General features: G+C 41.5%; 1 protein-coding gene across 2 annotated transcripts in view; it reads right to left on the reverse strand.

Annotated features, from left to right (window-relative positions):
- Nucleotides 1-22006, reverse strand: part of LOC122570483 (acetylcholine receptor subunit alpha-like 1) — a 163355-nt gene that overhangs the window by 24644 nt on the left and 116705 nt on the right. For both annotated transcript variants that reach the window (XM_043732851.1, XM_043732852.1), the window contains 2 exons: nt 13290-13470; nt 3142-4191 (listed from right to left, as the gene is read on the reverse strand). In XM_043732851.1, coding sequence (XP_043588786.1) covers nt 3142-4191; nt 13290-13470 — 1231 coding nt within the window. The remainder of the gene's footprint in view (nt 1-3141; nt 4192-13289; nt 13471-22006) is intronic.

The raw sequence follows: 22006 nt of genomic DNA on the forward strand, positions 1-22006 counted from the left end.
AAGTCCCGGAGGAACGAGAATAAACTCGATACAGGATGGATGCAGGAAAGTGTGCCACGCCGCTCGTTCTGCGCAAATACGAAATAGTAAGCATAAATTCGTTCGAATTTACGGCCGGCCCCCGGACAAATGTTTCAACTTGGAGACGCATTCTCCCCGTGCTGAGACCGCGTCAACGTCAAAACCAATTTTCGAAGTTTTCCATCCACAGAACTACTTTGCCACACTACAGAGCCACGAGCAACTCGCCGAAAGTTTCTGCTAACACGCGCCCTATCGTCGCTCCGCTTGTAATTTTTCGAAAATTTCCTGCAAGAACGCCGTTCGTATTCGATAACTTTCTAACTTCCATAAAATAGCTGTACAAACGGTATAAAAGAGTTAATGAAAAAATATAAAGGATAGTGTCTTTTAATCGTCTCTGAACTTTGCCCTCGTTTCTTCCGGTAGAATATCCCATCGTAAGTCAGACAAGGTGCGAAACTTTTAACCAGCGAATGGTAGACCAATTTTCTTGATTTATTCAACGATTTCGCTTGGAATAAGTTGCTGCTTTTCGCTACAATGTTTCTTTCAAACTTCATAAAAAATACACCTGAAAATATATTTTTTCAAAGGTTCCATGTATCCTGCTCCCCTTCTTTCAATTTCACAGTAGCAGAGCTCGCTGCTTGGCGAGTCACGCGTTTCTCACCACCCTTTAACAGGCTTTCCTTGCTGCCTTACGTACGTCGAGAAGTTTAACAGGTTGCTAAGGGTGTATAGTATGGAGGAAGATTGATGGGAAACGATCGCGACCGACTTTCCACCAGCTTATCGAGACTCTTTCTCCTTTCCACTTGGTCGGATGACAGCGTTGCCTGTCAGGACTTAGCGCCCAAGTCAAAATGGACAGGCAACTGGTTTACTCATCCACTCGTGACAGCACACGCAGTGCAAGATATTTACTTTCGATGGTAAAAGGATTCGCCGGCTAATAGAAAAATGTGAACCAGCAGAGCTGAAGTTTTTCTTCGAAGATCTCGTCATTTGTGATTTTCTACTTTCATTTTACGAATTTCGAAATATACATTACGAAACTCTGATTAACTTTTCCGATATGATTACTCTATCGCGCACAAATATTCATACATACATATACACCCTATAGTAACATAGTGCAAGAGATAAAGTCTATCTGTCGTTGTTCAATATATTATTATTTTAGGTGGTACAATATTTTTCAGGAAAAAGCCGATATAGCTGGCTGAAAATCCTAACTGAAAACTTTTTTCGACAATGGCAATGAAGCCTGACAATGGCCACCTCTATGAAAACGGTTGTTCGAATCTGACACTTGCGAATTAATATCGATGACGGAAACCGAGTTGGACCCAATCGTTCGATATAACGTTCGGCTATATGGTTGAATAAGAGTACTGTACATAGTGAAACACGATTGATTTGCGACGCATCAGCCATAATTCGTAGCGTGGTAACAGGGTACTTGACGTACTTCTTGTTTCGCTTAGGACAAATTCCTGTGTTAAAATGCATACGCGTAATTGCTAACTGCAAGTTGGCGACCGGTTATTCCTTCGCTGAAAGATCATGTTTGGTATATCTTCGTTGCGGTTATTGTAAGTATCCATCATTTAGGGTTCTATCGACGAATTATTAGTTCGTCTCGAGAAACATAGTTAGCAGGATTCTATCGTTGGAGCAATACTCGACGACGGAAACATAACAAGGTCGTAAAGTCTAAGTTGGTGTTATAGTTCACGGGCTTGAACGACTGGATGAGTAAATTAACCAAAGTATTTTACACCTTTTACCTAATAAAGTAACACGTGAAATATCTATTTACACGATTTGGGTTGTAAATTGTACCTAACTTTCAACTTCACCATTGTATTAGGTTGTTCGAAAAGTTTCTTTCGTTTTATGAGGAAATAATAGACGCACAACGTTTTTTTGTTTTACATTATTTTGTCGAATTACGTACGATCCATTTTGTACTGCCGAGATAAACACTGCGACATTTCATAAACTTGGTTTCACGTTTCTATGAAGGTGCACTGTTGTAAAAAAACACGTTTGCGAGAGAAAGACACTTTCCGGACAACCTAATATTATAAGTTTTATTATTGCGCTATATGTTTACGAAGTCGTAGATCTTTCTTTCTTTAATATTCTGCGTATTTATGAAATAAAAACGAGAGTGTGTATTCCACGATGTGACTTTTGAATTAATTAATTTAGAATCACTCGCTGAATGAGATCTCGATCATTGCTGCATTAATCAGCGCGTGAAAGCGAAGAAGTTCTACATTTTCCAAGCGAAATGAATTCGATCTTGATATGTTTGAATTGTTAGTTTCCACGCGAGGATATTCGCAGCGAGGCACAAGAAAGCGTATAAATCCAAGCATTCGGAACTAAAGCTATTAACAGCAATCGGATCCTGATGTGTTTCCTGCTGATTAATACGATCTGATACTACTGCTGTCGGCCTATCAGATTTCAAACCACGGTTCTTGTAAATGATTCGTTATAATTCGCTTTCACTGACCCTTGCCTAGTTGCCTGCCCCATGATCACACCGAGCGAGCGGTGATTTGCACGCCCCATTACCGATCCCGTCACGTGGATTACTCGTAAAGATTAAAGAGCGTTGCCCGATCAGGCTACCGTCCAGATCAATACGCTTCTCTTTCTACTCGATATTCTTTCGGTAGGTTCACGGGAACGAACGAGCTGGTATTATTTCACGCGCACTCTCCAAAATGGAGTATCGATCCCACAGCAGTCACGATTCGTGTCGAACAGTTTCTCAACCTCGAGAATCATCGTGAAATCGGTAAAATAGATATGGAACACGAGACTCGCAAATGAGAGACAAGGCCAAGCCTTTCAATTTCGGTTTTTCTTTCAATTTCGTAATTGTAGATATTTCCGATTAAAAGGGCCCAATTGAAAAGATCAAAACTTAACTTGTGTTTCGGAACCGGCAGTTCTAATATTTACTTGCGAACTAGCCTGCGCGCGTTAGAATAAACTATTATATCCTTGTAATAGTAATTCATCGATATTGTACGAAAGACCGTAGTATCATATGGGAGAAGACTGAAGTAGGAAAAGATGGCGATAAAATATACTCACGCTCTCAAACTTGTCCTTGTTCTTGGCATGCTGAGCGATAAACCTGGCATCGTCGACGGTCTTCTCGATCTCGCGTACCAACGGCTTCTCGAATGTGGGGCTAATGTCCTCGTGAACGTATGCGGGGCTGGCCGGGCCGAACAGATCGTCGTCAGCCCCCGGCAGTGGCAGCGAGGGTAAGGGTTCCTCGAAACAGGGCGCTACGGTGCCTACGGTGGCCACGGCACCGAGGTCGTACCTAGTCGCTGATGGTGGCAATCCGTGTGCAGGTATCTCGTACTCCCCGCTGAACCTGTTGCCGTAGTACGTATCGTACTTATCAGTCTCTTGTACATGGAACACATCGGTGAGCATGCCTTCGGGCGGTTTCCCGTTGGTCGCTTCGACGTCGTCGTCGTCGTCATCGTCGTCGACGGGCTCGCCGTCGGCATTCACCACGGCGACACCGACGCCGTTTCTCCCCACCACCACCTCCTCGTCGTCGTCGTCGTCGTCGTCCTTTTTCGGCCTCTCGATCAGAAGGAACCGCGGCAACACTTGTATGAACACCACCCGCACCCATTTCGCCATACGATGAGTGACGGGCGAGCGAAAATTCACGTTCAACACGGCTATCGTCACCACCACGGATAGGGTGACCAGTACCATCGTGAACAACAGGTACTTGCCGAGCAACGGTACCGTTAACGACGTGGGCGGTATGATCTCGGCCAACAATAGGAAGAACACCGTCAATGACAGCAGAATCGAGATCGACAGCGAGACTTTCTCGCCGCTGTCGCTCGGCAGGTAGAACACCAGCACCGAGAGAAAAGATATGCCCACGCACGGTACGATTAGGTTCACCGTGTAGAAGAGGGTCTTGCGGCGTAGGGTGATATTGAACACGATATCGGGGTAGGGCTCCTCGCAGCATATGTAGAACGCCTCGTTCCTCTCGGCAGGCACTTTTATGATGTCCCACTCGACGGAAATGTAGTAGTCGGTTAGGTCGATCCCGACCTCAATTTGGTTCGAGTCTTCGGTCTGGGCCAGGTGTCGTAAGTCGACCTGCGGACATACGTTCGACTATCAGTTTCTTTGTCTACGTCGGATACGATGAGACGAGATGACGCGAAGCAAAAGGAAAAGAAAGAAGAATAGGAAAAATGAGAAAGGAAGAAGAGGAGGGGAAAACCACTGATTTTGGATTATGCTATTATGGTTAAGCGACTAACGTGATTACAATGGTTATCGTTGAGAGCGTAGTTGCATATAACAGTTAAGATGAGGAGAACGTTGTAGTCTGAGAAAAGTCTACGTTGTCGCTAATGTTATTTGTCGTTGAACATAGTTGGATGATACAGGCAACTTTATCTACGGTAGTTTTCTGCAGCGATATAAAAGAGTTGCTTACTTCCAAAAGACCTTTTGTAGAGTAAGTTAAATCTTCCGGCACAAATACATTCCTAAACAACTGCGTTTCTATACAAACTTCTTGACAATCGGATCAAACTAGGTAGACTGATGTTATTATGATTGTTCCTTTTGGTCGCAGATAGTCGAAACAGCTAGAAGATCGTCTACTTAATTCTTCCTATCGCATCCTAACATCGGAACGTGCAAGTAAATTATCCAAGGTACGGGGAACGGTAATTGGTTCGTTTAAAGATTATCATGGCGCAGTGTACCGTCTAATTGAGGCTTCAGATAAGGAGCGTTACGCGAAATCAGCCATTTGACAGAGGGTTACGTATATAGGTTCGCGCGTGTACGTGCCTGAGAGTGAAACAGGGGGCGAGAAGAGAAGGACTGACGAATAATAAGGGTATTTCGTGAGATGTTGCCTAACTGGGAAACGAGGGATGCTTAAACTAAAAATAAAACGACTCCGAAGGACGACGTCTGTTTCCTCTCTCGCCGTTACAAATGTCTCATCGAAACTCTATAAGACTCGCGATGCAGAGTATCTTTTTGATTTTACTTTCCGTGGCGAATCGGATTGTTTAAAGACGAAGACGAGGAAAGTGGACGAGGAAGGAGCAAGGATCAGCCGGGAAGAAAAGTCGGAGTTAGCGAACGAAAGAAATTGGATAGCCCTAATGGGTCGCCGGGATAGGCGGTGGGTTTCACTCGGAGTTGTCGAATCTGAGAATAGGAATAAACTCCAAATCTCTCTTCCATCGAACTTCCGCCGCTAGCTAGACGCTCCTTGATCCTCTCCGGACCACTTCTGAGATCTTCTGATAGCTTCGCGAGGACATCTCCGCGCGTTAAACCACACTCCTTTCCTCCGTCCTCTTCCTCCTGCCGTATCATCTTCCCGCCACTGATCGAACAACAGGAACCTAGCCACTGAGCTGTGTCGTGTAATTCCAGGAAGAAAGCAGAACCTTCTCGAGTATTGCTTTCGATGCTGCTTTTTCTTGATACCCCTTTATGACTTTTAGTTTTAACATTTTGTCCTTTGCTTGGTCTGTCTGGTCTGAACGAGTCTAGTTCAGTGACTTAGACTGTCGCTGTTATATTTTACTACTGAAATTCATTCCGTGAAAGTATCCTTTACTCTCTTGAAGTTTTCTAATTATTTGTTGTTGAATTCTGGCGGTTATTTTCGGCGCTGACATTCCTCCTTTCCTCTTGGTATTTTCTAGTACGAATTTTTTAATCCCAGGAATTCTTTCTAATGTTGGAAATCCCCTTCTTATGTCCTTGTAGTGCTTTTTAAAAACTTGCTGACATTCTTATACCTTGTCTTTTTCTACTTTTCTTTTCATTATCATCCACTCTCGTGCTATTAACGTGTTTCTATACGAAATCCCAGACGAATTTACGTTAGAAGAGTCAGCTGGCAGATTACAGAGAGTTCTGCAAACATCTCTCGAATCTCTCGATTCGATTCCTTAATTTACGATCTACAGACAGATAATCGTCACTAATGGGAATCGACGTCAGGAAGGAAATGCGAAGAAGCATCTTAACGATTATCTTCGGTCTTCTAGAGAACTTGTTGAGCCACGATTGGCCGTCTTGAAGGAAATAAGGAAAACGATGCCATCGATATGTCCAAGTAGGTCGAGTCTTCTACTCGATGTCCTGTACACTTCCTTTCGTCCAACAGATCATCGTGAAAAGCGAGTAACGAGTTATAGATTTGCTCTGTACGGATGAGATTTCGAACAAAAATAGCGACACTAGGCGAGGAGATTCAAAAGGAATTCTGCTATTATCATTTCCAGTAATATTTCTTTCACGATATCTAATAATTCCGTTGTTACTAGGTCAAAGTTCAACGTAGAATTTTTACCTTGGAAAATTGCGTTCCAGTATTATCGAAAAGTTGCTCACCTGCAATGCGAACGCTCGTATTTCGTCGAATGTCAAACGCTGTTTACGCGTTCGACGTATAAATATGGAAGGAATCGATAGCTCCGACTACGCCAAGTATTTGCACCATTCGGTCGCAGGAATAGACGCGTAATGCACTTAGCGATAGCGTTTATGAGCGGACACCTTTACTTTCGATAAAATTTCGGTCTCGATATTGCCATGCCTTTATCGGCGTCAAATTGCAAGCCGTAAACGAGTCACGATATTTCTCCAAATAAAATGTTTCTCGAGTTGCCTAACCTAACCCCAACCTAACCTCAATTAACGAACCTTCTTTCTCGCGAAACAACCTGACATATTAGGTTATCCGAAAAATTTCTTTCGTTTTATAAGGAAATAATACACGCACAATGTTTCTTGTTTTATATTAGTTTCTTGAATTATGCACGAACATAATAATAGAAATAGAACGAAATGGATCATACCTAATTCAATAAAATAATATAAAACAGAAACTGTTGTTCATTTATTATCACCTTATGAAACGAAAGAAAATTTTCGGACAACCTAATATTTCAAATACCTTTCGAATAGTTTTCATCTTTCTATCCAATCCATGAATTTCATTCGCGACACTTAAAATTGGTTAAAATTAAATTTATTATTAAATCAACCATCAGTGGCATCGTTGTTAACACTATCCGGGAAATGTAAAGCAAACAGTCTACATGTATCTTCGTATGTATTTGCCGTGCACGCAGATTACGCGAGAGGTCAGGAACCTGGATGGAAGCCGTAGGATACAACCGCGAAACCAAGGAAACTGGAATCGAAACGCGAGGAGCGGAAAGCCGCGCTCGAGGGGGCACGAGCGGCTAGAACGACGAGGCTGCCGGAATGGACGTTCACCGGCGCTACAGAACGATTTTATCGTTCTAGACGCGGGATTTATTTCCGCAATGGTTGTTCAGCGGTGAAATCCACGAACAGCTGGATTTGTTGGGATGGGATAAATCTGTCCATCCACAGGAAGGTGCCTTGGTCAACGGGAGTCCGCAGGAAGATGAGAAAAGGATTTCGATCTGGCTGAAGCCCTCGTGATCTTCCACTATCGCAAAATTATTCTTCCCTTTTCTTTACCTTTTTGTGTCCCTCGTGGAGAATCTCGAAGACTACGCGTCCGAGAATATCGAGAATCACTTGCAAATCCATTGGGTACGAGAAATCCTCGACCACGAGATGGTCAAATGGAAACCTTTCTTCAATGACAGCGATAGATCTTGGTGCTGGCGTTAATGCACACTCCCAGTAGAATCTATTTAGGATTTGAAATCCGGTTCGTCATTTTAGTTTTCGTCAGTTTTAATGGAACATTCAGCGCTTTAGTCTGCCAATTGTTTTTTTTTTTTTTTTCATCAATCGATCTGTGACACGAATAGACCAACGATGATTCTTGCGCCTCGATGTCCTTTAAACGCAAGTTTATATCGATTCAGGCTTGAATATCGAAGGCAATCGATAGGGAAAAGGGAAAAGGATAGCTCAAAAGGCACGCATCCGTCAACAGGCGAGAAAAAGTTTCATCAGAGTCCTGGGGGAAACGCTGGCGAAGCGAGAAGACTCGTCAAAAGCAGGGCCGATGAATCATGACGTTTTCCCGATGCCTGGCTCCACGCTGCAATCCAGTGTTGAGAGATTATACGTCTACACGAGCGAGCAAGGGCGTGAAATATTTCACGCGGTAGAAGCGCACCCCTTTTAGGCTGCCGGAGATGTTTAAGACACGGACGGATATTTCGAAGCTGAAGGCCGCTATGCGTAGGCGATCAATTATGCCACATAGTCGGCAGATTCTCCCTTCCAATGATAAAATTTTCAACGACCATGGGAAATTCCATGCATCCGTACGATCGAAGAAAACGTTCGATTAAAGAAAATTTCGTGTATTCGTTAAGTTGTTCCACTGGTTTTTCGCATTTTTATCAAAAATTTGGTGGAAGAATATGGAGAAGCATTGTGAGTTTAATAATCAACGTACTCTTTGTCGTTTCTATTATTATTACTTAAAGTTATCACTTAGAATTTGATGAAAATTGTGTGATAAAAATTCCCCTTCTGCAACTGCAAATAACATTTTCGTCGTATTCTTGCGTCTAAATCTTGTTCTCGTCTATTCGTTAGAATGTACGCCTACTGTAATCATAATGGAAGAAACAATTTGATAAGTAGAGAAACGATATTTGATTACGACTGGATTACGAAAAAACGGATAACTTGGAACGATCTAGCAATGAAAGAAAAATGTTCGAATTTCAGCCATCGCGAAAATTATCATGGGATACTTGGAATCTATTCTATGTACGCTACTTTGCCAGCGAAGCTTCAAAGAAAGCACAGGAAGAAAAGGTTTCCAACAGTTTCCTCGAAATGGAATCGATGAATCGCAGCGTTTTATTGACGTCTGTTAGCACGTGCCAACTGTATCGAGAGACAGTGGAAAGAAAGGCAGCGATATTCTGCGATGGAACAAGGTTTCTCCGCCAGAAGGAAGAAAGCTGGCGAAGGTAATCGATGGATCGGAAGGTTTCATCGAAAACCGTTCTCTTTCTTTTCTCGCGTTACCACACGTCGTTTCTTCTCCTTTAACCAAATACGAACAGTCATTTCGAACTGGAGAACTCTAATCATCCGGATGATCCTCATCGATTTTTCCAGAAGAGAGAACATCCTGACTATAAGTACAGTCGATCAATTCGCTGGTACTCGCGGTTCATTCACTAGTCAGTGATGGTCGATCGCTCGGAAGAGATAAACACGAGTCATAGCGCGCTGATGACAAGAAGTGTTCTTCTCTTGCATGAACTTGCTTCCGTCAAGGTAGATGAAAACAGCTGAGAATGAATTCTATTCCAGCGAAATCTTTGATAACTCTTTGTCTGCCAGATTCCTTCGAAATGTCGCGCTTGCTTCTCGACTTTAGATATGTTTCCATTATTGCACACGGGCTTATCAGGATCCAGAACGTCGCTGGTACTTTTGACGGCCAACAGCCGTTGAGAGGGGTTGAAAATTAACGTCGTGACTTCGAAACTAGCCGTCTACCGCTAAAGAACAAGTCAAACTTCGTACTCGACTGCTTTTAAGAGGCAACGAAAGAAGAGGACAATTTTGAGTCGAAGATCGCGCAACGATCGCCATCCAACGAGGAAAGATACCGGAAACTTCCACTTCCAGATATCTAGCTATGGAAATCTGAGTTCCATTCAGCATCAAGTAAAAATCTGCCGCGCAGAGAAAGTCGTTCGAATTAATCACGTTATTTTTAATATAGACAAGTATAGAATGAGAAATAAGAGGAAATTTGGAATTGCTATTTGTATGTATATTGGTATCAACAATTCTGAAAACTTTTTAAAACATCGAATAGATGCAGACTGGGGTCGCCGTGAGTCACTGACCTCAAGTATTTTCTCCGGACCAATTTGCACTTTTATTTATATCAGTTAAAATTAATTACCCTTTTTATTAGCATTTAATGAATATGTATGGTTTCCACGGCTATAATGAAACGCTAATATTACATATGGACGATAGTGTATGTGCTCTCGCTTGGAGAAAATAAAGTGGACCTTCAAATATTTGCACACTTCTGACACTAAAAATACCTCGGCAGATAGCTAGAAACTATTTAACTTTTTCTTCTCCTACAAATTTTTGCTTATTTTCCACCGTTTCAACGCTACAATCCGGACTAACTACGATTCCAACATCAACAGTCTAACAATTCCTGCCACGTGCAGTTGAGAGAAAGAAAGGGTCGGCCGACCATCGGTTAAGTAATTCATCGAAGATTTGCGGTAGCTCTGCAGCGGCATAAATTATTCGAACGCAGCGAAACACAGAGAGCATTCGAACCGCTTCAGAATTCGCAGGCTCGCAGCGGGTTTACGCGGACCGGAACGGAATGAAAGAAGAATCGCCGGGGAATAGAACTGTCAGCGTAACTTCTAACATAATAAATAGTTCAGACGCGACGTGATAAGTTCGGAACAACGTTTTCTTGTCCCGATGCGAATGAGCTTCAGCCCGAATTCTATGACCCTCGCGCCTTCCGGTTCATCTATATTCTACGCGATAAATGTGTATCGGCTCGCTGCGGAGAGGCTTGGTAGATTGGGGCTTCCGGATCCGTGACGTTGGATCGACGAACTCGAAATCGCATCTAACCTAAGCAACGACGGACTATATGCAGCATTTTAAGGAAGTCGTGTTGTCGTCATTAACATTTTTAACATTACGGAGTTTACGCATTTATGGGAAACTTTAAAAAATGTACGAAATGCATCGTCCAAAGTTCACTATTCGTTGTATTTATAACATTGTAATGTTTGTAATATATTAGGTTGTCCGAAAAGTGTCTTTCTTTCGCAAACGTGTTTTTTACAACAATGCACCTTTATACAAACGTGAAATCAATTCTGTGAAATGTCGCGGTGTTTATCTCAACAGAACAAAATAGATCGTACGTAATTCGACAATATAAAACAAAATAATATAAAATAAAAAACGTCGTGCGTCTATTATTTCCTCATAAAACGAAAGAAACTTTTCAGACAACTTAATAATATTCAGTAGATATTAAAGATACAGATCTTTGAAACTAAAATAAAAGCATGAAAAACCGTGGTCTACTTGCCAGTTTTGCAGGTATTGGAAAACAGTCGGAGAAATAATATTATAGAGACTATTTTACCAGATTAAATAAGTAATTTTCAAAAGAGAAGAAATGATCGATAATCACGACCAAGATCGGTACTTTGAGTTGAAAGTGTTACGTCTAGTTCGATTTAAACCTATACACGTGCGACATGATGTTTCTATTAGGTGCCTTATTAGCGATGACCGCGTTAATTTACTCGCGCAAGTACTGGCAAATTGTATAATTTTAGGAATCTCCAATATTCTTAATATTCCTTTTGGTGATTGCCTACTGTACGTGAATCACAGTACCCAACAGAATGTCAGGTTACAAAAAATCTGCCAGCTAATCTCTGTCACGAATCCTTTTGAAACATTGAACTTCCCTCGTGAATGTATCTTTCGAATAATCGACACTAGTCTGGGGGATGAGAAATACGATTGGGTGTACGGTGACCCGCAGAAGAAATTTTTATCGAAACAAAACCGCAGCAAAGGTTGAACGTGACCGGATTTACAATTCGATCTCTTTCAAGAAATACTTCGTTGGACCGTAAGTGGACTTGAATCGAAATATGACCGGCTGCTTAATGCAGTGAAATTCTCCAAGGAATATCAAAATATCATCGGATCTGTGACGTTGTCGGTCGAGAAACTCTTGCAGAACGCTATTGGAAGATTACAAAACGTTCTTTCGCTATAATCGAAACCAAAGAGAGATTAGCTATTGGAAGATTGATCAATTTGATTAAATCACGAGCCCATTTAGTAAAGAGCTCTATAAAAACGACATTGTCGAAAACGCTGGCGAAATAGCAACGAAGGAAGAAGCAAACGAAGTAGATCGAAATATAAATGTAATAAATTCATCCGACAGAGGGAAGCAAGTACACGTTGAACATCGGTGGGGAAGCTCGTGTTCTAAGGAAAACTCGGTCGACGTTCCATTGATGCGTTCTTGCATATCTTGGTCGCATTGTAACGCGATTCAGCGAGCTAGCCTGCTTTTACTCCCGCTCTTCTTCAGTTCTCTGCTCCTGCTTCAATACAACCTGTCCACCGGTGCAAAGAAATTTCTTTACTTTTTCCCGATTTCCCATCCAACCTTCTCATCGTAGAAGCATCTTAACAATTTTTCCACGCTTCTTCCGTTCCGATGCTACTGCTTTACGTATGAATCCACAGAATGTTCGAGTTATTTGGACAAATTATTTTTAAACCATGCACATTCTCTGGTCTGATTTACCGGCACTTTTTACTCACGTCACACAGTATTTGGGAACAATTGTTTGACTAGGAAAAGGTCATAATTTTCATCATTTCCTACAACCTAATCTTCGTTTCTTCTTTATGTTTTCAAATCCTTCGCGATCTTTAATTGCAACGTCATTTATTTATGAAAAATGTTTACATAGAGTGTGTGTACATCGAAGTGAATAATTTTCACTGGTTTAAAAAATACTCGTCATAGAAGCACGCGACGCTCTGTTAAATTACCCGCAGCCAATTTGACGTTATGAAATTTGCTGCTATTAGTTCCGCAGTAGGTTTCCATTGACTCGAGGGTATCGAAGGAGAGGGTGACAGTTCTATTTAGCATAAAGCTTTACGTCCAATCATGAATCCCTAGTCACATTTTCTGCGCAGTAGTATGCATAACGATTTACTCGGGGGAATGTTTAATGCAATTGGAAATGGTTGGCGAATTTCGATAGACCGATCGGTTTTTAAAGGATACCATATATACATCGCAACATCAGCAGTCGACGCGAATGAAAAGCTCGTGGAAGAAAGGAACAAGAAGCCAAATTCGAAACAACGTTACGCAACAAGACCATTGTCATTTACGAGCATGACGAAAAAATATACGAATACGTGAAAGGCTGCAGTCATTGATACGCGTGATTCCTTGTTTCAATTTTATACCGAATAGCAGCAATAGGGTTAAAATGAGGCGCAGCAAAATTCATGGTGAGTTTCACGTTGGCCTAACAAGGTAATCTGGCTGATTAAAAACTGTTTTCTCCCACAACTGCTTATATTGTAAATTATGATATTATGGTTGGTTTTTTGGTTAAATACTTGGACGATGATTAATCGAGGGTGAAACGAGGGCGAATCGTTGGTTGAATCTTACTCACCGTGTACCCGTCGTAAGTCCAAGAACCAAACTTCATGAAGCAAGTCTGCTCGTCAAAGGGGAAGTACTCCACGTTGATCTCACAAAATGATTTATAGATCGCTGGCGGTTTCCACACGACCAACCCCGTATGGTGCAAAATTGCTTTGGTCATAATGGTCACCTCGTAGTTGCCATCGGCGCTGAAAACAAAATTAATGTCCATCCTGATTTATGTTCCGTTTTTCACCGGCTTCGTTAGGGGCAGTTTCAATATGGAATTCGCTATATCACGTATCCTCGCGTTAATTAATCACTCAATTCTACAGCTACTTGCAATCTTATCCGAAGCAATCAATAAAATTCTATTCTAATTTTATTCTTTCATTCCTTTTTCTTTCTTTCTTTTCTTTTTTTATTTTTTCTCTTATAAAGAATAAATTTTGATTCGAAGATTAGAGAAAGCAGAGAACGAAAGAAAGAGGTTTCAACGGTATCAGAGGTAAAAGATAGGAAAATCCTCGAGATAAACAATAGAAAATAAGTAAAGAGGCATAGGTTGTAGAGTGTACGGTCTACACCGATGTAATAGAACTCTGAAGGAATAAATTCGACGAGATAATGCGACCGGATTTCTAATATAATACGTGCGGCTGTTGTAGCTGCAGCTGTCGTTGCTGCAATTGCACTTGTTGCGCTATTTTCACTCCGGCGTTCTACCTTATTATTACCCGCTCTGTCGATTACTTCACGTAGAATTTTTCGTAGAAATCACGTCGATCTTCGTCGTTTTATGGCCAATCTAAACTAACTCGAACGCGAATATTTCTTACATCTTGGCACGCTATTTCGATATTCAAACTTCGGTTATAATCGAGTTATATATCGAGTTAGATCGCAGAGCAGCGTATTCCATTTGTCATTTTTATTCATCCTTCATTCGTAATAATGATATTTAATAATGATCTTAAACGTAGCCGGGGCATTTTGCCAAACTATTAAAGCGCCTCATTTAACAAATCGTTGACTGGCCACGACACCTTGCACGTACATTAATCTTCGCAATTATTAAATTAGATCGGCTGATAAGTTCATTCAATTAATGTGTTCAAGAAATATATTCCATTTTTTCATTTAACGAGCAGGTTTTTAATGTTTCAACAAAATCTCTGCGACAAAATTAGAACGAAAAATCATGTACGTAGATATATCGATAAGGATAAATTTTAGAAATTTGCGAACCGTAATAAAATGTTATTAGTTCGTTGATTATGCAAACAACTGGTGACACATATCGATTTTGGATGAGACACTCGGTAAAAGTCGTGCGTGCTAATATTCCATGTTTTATTGAAAGTTTCCTTGATAAACGAATCAAGCTTTTTTCAACCGAGGAAGATAGTACAGAGATACGATGATGAAAAATCGCGATGAAATATGGAATGCGATTCCCTCGACGTTGTAACAAAGTAGACAGTTCAATAAATTCACGGACGAGAAAAGGGCGGTCGTAGCAGTAGCGAGTAGAATATTGAAAGTCAGAAAATCGCGTTTGAATCTTAATATGGGTGCGGTGGAAGCGCGGTAGGTCGGTGGCAGGTGCGCGTGCCTCGAAGCAGATAGCTTTGAGGATGAATGAACGCTACTGGGAATTGGAGTTGCACACGTGCAACGAGAAATAAAACTTCGTTGTAGCGAGCTCGGCTTTTTATCCTAACTGAAAAATATATATGGCCGACGAAAGCGTGTAAACGAATTGTTTCGATACACGCTTGCGATCTTATGGTTTTCTCCGGGACTGACGTTGGTCAATCTGCCAACCTTTTAATTTCTCAATAGATCGTTAATTGCAAGTGGAAGGAACCCTGTGATTATCGTGTTTAGATCGTGTAATGTTGCAGGGAATATTGGTTTGGTTGAAAATAAGTAAAACAGAGGATTTTAAATTATGTTCTTTGCAACAGACATATATTTTATTCATCGTGGTAAACTCGTTTTGTGGCTGCAAATAGATAAACATTTTTGCAGTTTATTCCGACGATATGCGTAAATAAAGAATAAGTAAAACCATAAATAGAACGGATATGCAAAACGAAGAAACTGACAATGAAATGCAAAATGTACAAGCGTTGGATGAATATTAAATTCGTCGAGCAAAAAATATGGTGCAACGGGTTGTTTTCATTTAAGAGGTCAGAGAGTGCACGATGCATCGAATATGGAGTTAAATTCAGCTAGGATTACATACTTGTCTACGACTAACGAATGAAAAGCAGACTATTGTGACAGGGATAAAAGTCACAGTGGTAACTTCGTCATTCTACTTGCAAGTGATTACCAGCAGCGAACGTCATTGCGCATTCGAAATCGCGCCGAGCGTAGAGAATAGTTTCGCACTGCCGATTCCGGTTGTAATCCGCTTTGAAGACACATGCAAGCGGATTTGCAACGTTTAGCATTAAACCGGGACCTCTTGATCGCTGCGCGGGCTTTGTTTGCTACGAAACTTCAGTATCGGATAAAGTTTCCTTCCCTCTGTCCCGTTTCATCCCTGTAATCAGGTTACGCGAACCTGGTTGCGTTAGTGTAGATCTTTCGCGCTCTGTCGTTCGATAATAATCGTACCTTTCATGTCGATGCTACCCTTACTCTGCTCGTCTTTAAACAGTGTCAATATTTCGATCGTTTCTATCTATGAAATCATGGTCTCTCTATCAAGACGGAACAGTTGTAGGGATTATCTGACAAAGGAACCTGCGATATTTCGATACCACTGTCCCCGGTTACCTGCACGGCTATGATTTCTTGCCGCAGGGCGATCCGATATCGCATTGTACCTCGTCATCGATAAATAGTTGGCCGGGCTCACAGAATTCACAAAGCATCCTCGACCTAACGTCCCTTCGTAAATCTATCGACGATTCGATCGGGTGTTGCAACTCTAGCGAAGCTGCGTCGCGACTATATCGTTGATTATAGGGCTGAATGGCGAATGGGGACGTTCTAATTCGCATAAGCACGGCTCGATACACCGAAAATTAGCGAGGGCAGGTCATCGTGGCGGGGGTTTATCCGTGCAAAATTGCCTGCAGTCCGACCGGAAGTCAATGCTCCCGAGCGGCCGCTACGCGCCCCCCAAAGAGAACAATACGTTCGCGTGGCAATAATTCCATGGCGAGGGCACGAAACTGACGTTCTAAACGCACCGCGTCTCCGGCCTGGAATCTACACAGCCTAGACCTTTGTTCGTCTATTCGTTGCCAGAGGAACTCGTTGCCTTAAGTGGACGTTGGGTAATTACGAAGCTGCAGCTTGCGAGGAGATTTCGTGATTTCGAACCGTGACGTGGATATTCTACATGTTTCCGACACTTGGCGGAGACTGGTTAAGTAAATTGTAAAAATCTCAAGATGGTGCGAAGTGAACACGATGTCGAATCAAATGAACTAGTTCCGCTTGCGTTCTTCTCTTCTTCCTACTACAATTCACATCAATTGTCTTATTCCGTGAGTCTGCAAACGTGTTTCAGCATCTTGTCGGAAGCCTGTTGAAGCTTGTTTGAACCCGATCGTCCATTGATAGTATGTTCTATCTTGAAAGTTGCTCGGCCGAAACGTGGTGGAGACGGATATCTGTATTTTTGATCGCAGTTGCGTTTTCATGGATGAACAAGGCGAGGCGTTTGCGTAAATGTTTGTGCAAACGGATTATTGAGATATGTGTAATTTTGTGTGCTACACTAGATTATCCGCGTAATAGTGACGCAAACATATGAGTATGAGTGTGTGGAAGTATATGCGTGCACAGCGTCTCGTAAAACAGATGAATGCAACTGTTCCGTTGGTAGTGTGGTAAAGAAGATGATGAGACAAAGAGAGTGCTGAGACGCGTGCAAATATGCATCGACGAATATCTTGTAAATCACATATTAAATAAGTTTGAAACTATATTAACACTTTGACTGCCACGTTGGTCATATATGATCGACCACGGTTTCTCCTGCGACGCCACGGTGGTCATTGGTGACCGGAGCGCTTGAACTTCTTACGATTGTAAAAATTGAATGAATATTGACAGTTAGGGCATTTTAAATATAAGCGATAAATAAAAGATACTTTGAAATAAAAAGTACTCCATTGAACAATTAAACATTTTTATTATAACATCAATATAAAAAAAAAATGAGAACAAACCTTGCATCTAACGGTGCACTGTGTTTGCATCCATATCTTTGAGGGGTAATCTACGAATATTATTATAAATACAACTTAGAAAATAATCGTAAATGCAGCTTTATAATCATATAATTGAAGTTAGAAGTGTGCACATACGTTACTATTATAAGTAGAATGAGCAAATACTGTTTACTAATATCTTCCACACGTTTCAACAATATATTCTGGACGTTTTGCTTACGACGAAATAACGAATGCGAATGGTTCGTTGAAATAAACGAAGCCTCGTTATATGTCGCTATCACCTGTTAGCAAGGCACCACGGTGGTCACCCGTGACCACCAATAAGATAAACGGTCCATTGGGGAAGAATGTTGTCTTACATCATCAATTTATTATTATTTTGCCATTATATGCTTTGAATAATAAAAATACTTCCGTGACGTCCTGAGCGAAACATGTGATTTTGACGTGGCAGTCAAAGTGTTAATATCATTTCTACATGTAATTTGTGTGTTCCTGTACATTTATTTCGCCAATTAAGATCCACAATTCTCAACACGGATATCTGCACCTAACGGAATTTCCCATGGAACCAAGTTTGCGACGTTTGCTTGCACGTGGCTATCGGTTGGCCGAACCTGGCGTTATACCTTCTACATCGGGAAAATCTGGATAAGAGATAGAACGTTATTGTAACTAATCTGAGGAACGTCAAACATAAACCCGTGGCCCGGCGAAAGAACAGGACATTGAACGGTGGAAGTCGTGCCAAAGAAGTTGGGGATTTTCGATTAATCATATCTTTTTTTCGTGGACAGCGTGTGTCAGTTCTTGCTAGTAGACGCCGCGTAAATCTTCAAACTAGACGTCCCTTTTAAGCGTGGTTGTCTACTCGACCGACATCGAACACCCATCGAAAAAACTACATTGTCCTCCCCATTGGTGGACGCCGGCGAGGACATTCAATTTTTCGCCACCCCTTGCCTCGGCATATTCCATTTGTTACTGGAACAGCGTCTACGCCACCGGATAGTTCGATCTATCTCATCCTTCTATTAGGTAGATATATCTGTGTGAACCTTCAAAACACAGCCTTCCTGCTTAGAAAAACTTGGGAAGTCTATGCTCCCTTCCTCGTGTGCTTAAAGTGTTCATTCGCGCTTCGATCGTATCGCTGAAATCGATTACTCGTTTCACGAGAAGATAACCGGAACCTTCGATTTTGCTTGTTGCTGAAGTCACCTAGCGAAAGGTGTGTAATTGTTACCACGATGAAACAGCTGAATTCACATTTTTATGAACACAATCTAAATGAGTAGAGATTTGTTTCGCCCATTTAATATTATAATAGTTATTAAATTTTGAATATTTTGGTCAGGTGGAATGTGTTAATGTAATTCTAATCTACCTATCTTTTATAGATCACAATCTTTTTCCATTACGATTAAAGAAGAAGAGATGATCTGTCACAGAATCGATGTTTCTCGTTAGAATCAGGAGAAAGGAACAAAGTTGGAGAACTTGGTTGCTTCAGGGGGTTAGCCTCGTGCATCTTCCCTTAAACCTTGAGATTCAGTTTGCCATTGAGCGTGACTCTTGGGCTGGAGCCACAGGCTGAAACGTTCCCAGTAACGTGGCACACTGTTCCTTACTTAGACCTTTCTTTGTACCTCAACTTCGAAGTGAATTTATCAAAGTTCTAAGCAGTATATGTTCGAATGAAAATTAATGGTTTACGAGGTGGATCTAAATGTATATGTGAAACGGCTGCGTGTAGGAATTTATCGGCGAAATAAAATCTTAATTTTCTTTTTAAAATGAGCGGCCTCATAAACGGGAAATTAAATCTCAGCGTTTTACATTGCCCGCTTATGGCACGCTTGTGTAATCTCATTATCTGGAGAACAAAAGTAATTAAGAGCCCATTTCCGCTGTTTACAAATTTAGAACAAACAACCTTGTTTTTTCTCTATGTTCAGCAGAAGCTGTGCGTCTTTTAGATGGCGGCAAAAAATTCTACACGCGAGTACCGTATTCGAGATTCATTTTTCTTACATCGATATCGAAAGAATTCGCGAAATCGATGAAATTTCTAGCTGAGTTGTGCGCGCTGACTTTGTACGCTACTGGAACGCGCCGCGAGAGATGGGCACGGTCGACGGATCGATATAAGTTTCAGTAGTACAACGTGATATTCTGCAGCCCGTTTTTGTCCTCCCTCCGCCGAGCAGGCTGATTCTAGCCAATTAAAATCGAACGAAGTCGATAAATTCGATGTTCGCAGCGACGTAAAATACGTAGAACGAGACCGAAGAAGATGAGGATTCTTTGCGATGAAACTTACATTTTATTAAAGCAGCTTTTTCTTACGAGTTTCTGAAGTTCATCTGCAGCCATACGAAAAACTTACAGAGTATACGTAAATCTTCATACGACTCAAAATTATCGTTCCTTAATTTCAGAAGGTCGTCTTTCCTTCACTCACAGACGCAATCTTTGATTTTGGCTCCTAACGTGGTAATAAGTTCATGTTTCGCAGATTATCAGTATATGTCCAGCTCTAATGCCAATTAAATTTTGTTTCTCCCTCCTTCTGCTATGTGTGCGTTATGCGATTGAAAAATAACTAGACTGCGGATATTTATAGAAACATACGAAATAATAAAGATTTATTTCGTCTGCCAAGTATTATAACGAGTATTACGTACATTTTCACATACTACGTGCATCTGTGCATTGCCCATAAACACACAAGTTACGATTTAGTAGAAAGAATTTACGTTTCTGTGAAGCATATACGTTGCTCGAAGAATGACCAACAACAGTTAGTCGTTGCAAGCATATAAAAAACCGAGGAACGATATAAATCATAGCAAAGGTTAATACGAGGTATGAAATACAGAAGATCTGCCTTGATACGTTTAAAGACAGCCTCGAAGCACAGGGTCAGGTAAAAATTCTCTCCTGCTGCTTCGGTTGCGGATGGGTTCAACGACTGGCGATTGCAACACGTACCCTTCCGGTCGGCTTCGTACATCTTTGCGAGAACAGAGTCGATATAAATCCCAATGAACGATGTCAGGAAGCACGTAGCAGCTCCCCTTCTAACGTAGAAACAAGAATTATTGAAGGAAATAAATCGTTCAGTAGCGAATCTTGGATCAGTGATCCCTGAGAGTAAGCGAATATTAGCGTTCAAGAATTTAGTGCGCAGTATTTCTCTGTTAAAAATTACGCGAATGCAAAATACATAGAAATAGGCGTTATTTTTATTATTATGTTATTATATCCTTCTTATTCATATCGGAATGGGTTATTATTCGAACGCTAATTGAAATAATCGCTGATTGTAGGTAGGTATAATTTGAGTTTCTATAATAATACGTATAAAACTATTGAATTCGGGGCACAATGCGGTTCGCTGGCCAACCCGCAACAGTCGTAACCAGCGGAAAGGGTGGTCGTTGGCAATTTTTAAATATTCAGTAGGGACCCGAGAAATTTCTATTGCCTGCGCCACCGTTTTATGGAAATAATGTGGATTCGCGTAATTTCGTTCGGCCGACTGTAGCGTGCGAAATTGAAAAACGCGAAACCGCATCGGCCGAAATGTTCAATACCGTTCAACCAAATCTAAACCAACGAAAGATAGGTCATCAAAATCACAAACGGAAAATGCAGTCCTATATAATTTTGTATACTCGCTTTATGTTGTTTCAAAGAGAAAAGAAAAAGACGGAAATGTATAAAAAGAGGCGACGTATTGTATTGGTTGTTCCATTTTCAAAATCTTCGAACACGGACAATTTTATTATATTCTTTCCTTTTTTTTTTTTTTTAGAAATGGCGGTGTTTCGCCGATACCACGGCACGGCGAGGCAAATAGGGTGAAGGAGCGCAGAACGTTTGAAAGCGAATTGAAACTGAGAATACAGAAACGAGTGGCTCGTCGAAAGAAGACAAACGGGCCGGTTGTACGTGATGGCCTCGACTGCAGTTGGTTCACCGGCGAGCCGAGTAAAAAAGATTATCGTGGATTTCGCGAGAATGGTCAGCGATCTGTGACAATAGCGGTTTGTTTCCTCGCGGCTGCCACTCTATTTTCGTTCACCGACTCGAAGAAATACCCAGAGGCAAGTGGCGAGAATTGCATCGCGCAGAAAACGCAATTCCCTGCATCGTGAAACGCTTCCTTCGCCAACAGAAATTCTATTTCTCGCGAAATTTAGAAACCAACGAGAGACCTGCGGAATTCTTTCTCCCCTGGGAAAAACCTTTCGATCTACGCACCGTGGCGCGTCCCATCTCGCGTTTCACACAGTCTTTCCTAATTACATAATCACTCGAAGAAGGCACAACAATGAGTTTCTATCTCGAGCTGCAACTCAACAACAACGTTCAAACAACGCAGTCGTCGCCTCTATCCGAAATTACTCAAAGAGAATTAGCTGAGTTCGCTGCGAGCCCGGCTAAGCACTCGTTTCCCTTGCCCTTCCGTAATTTCTGCCACATCTGCATCGTGTTCCACCCCACGCGAAACTTCAGCCAGCAGCGAAATAAC

The sequence above is a fragment of the Bombus pyrosoma genome, linkage group LG9 (assembly GCF_014825855.1).
Source record: "Bombus pyrosoma isolate SC7728 linkage group LG9, ASM1482585v1, whole genome shotgun sequence".
Lineage (NCBI taxonomy): Eukaryota > Metazoa > Arthropoda > Insecta > Hymenoptera > Apidae > Bombus > Bombus pyrosoma.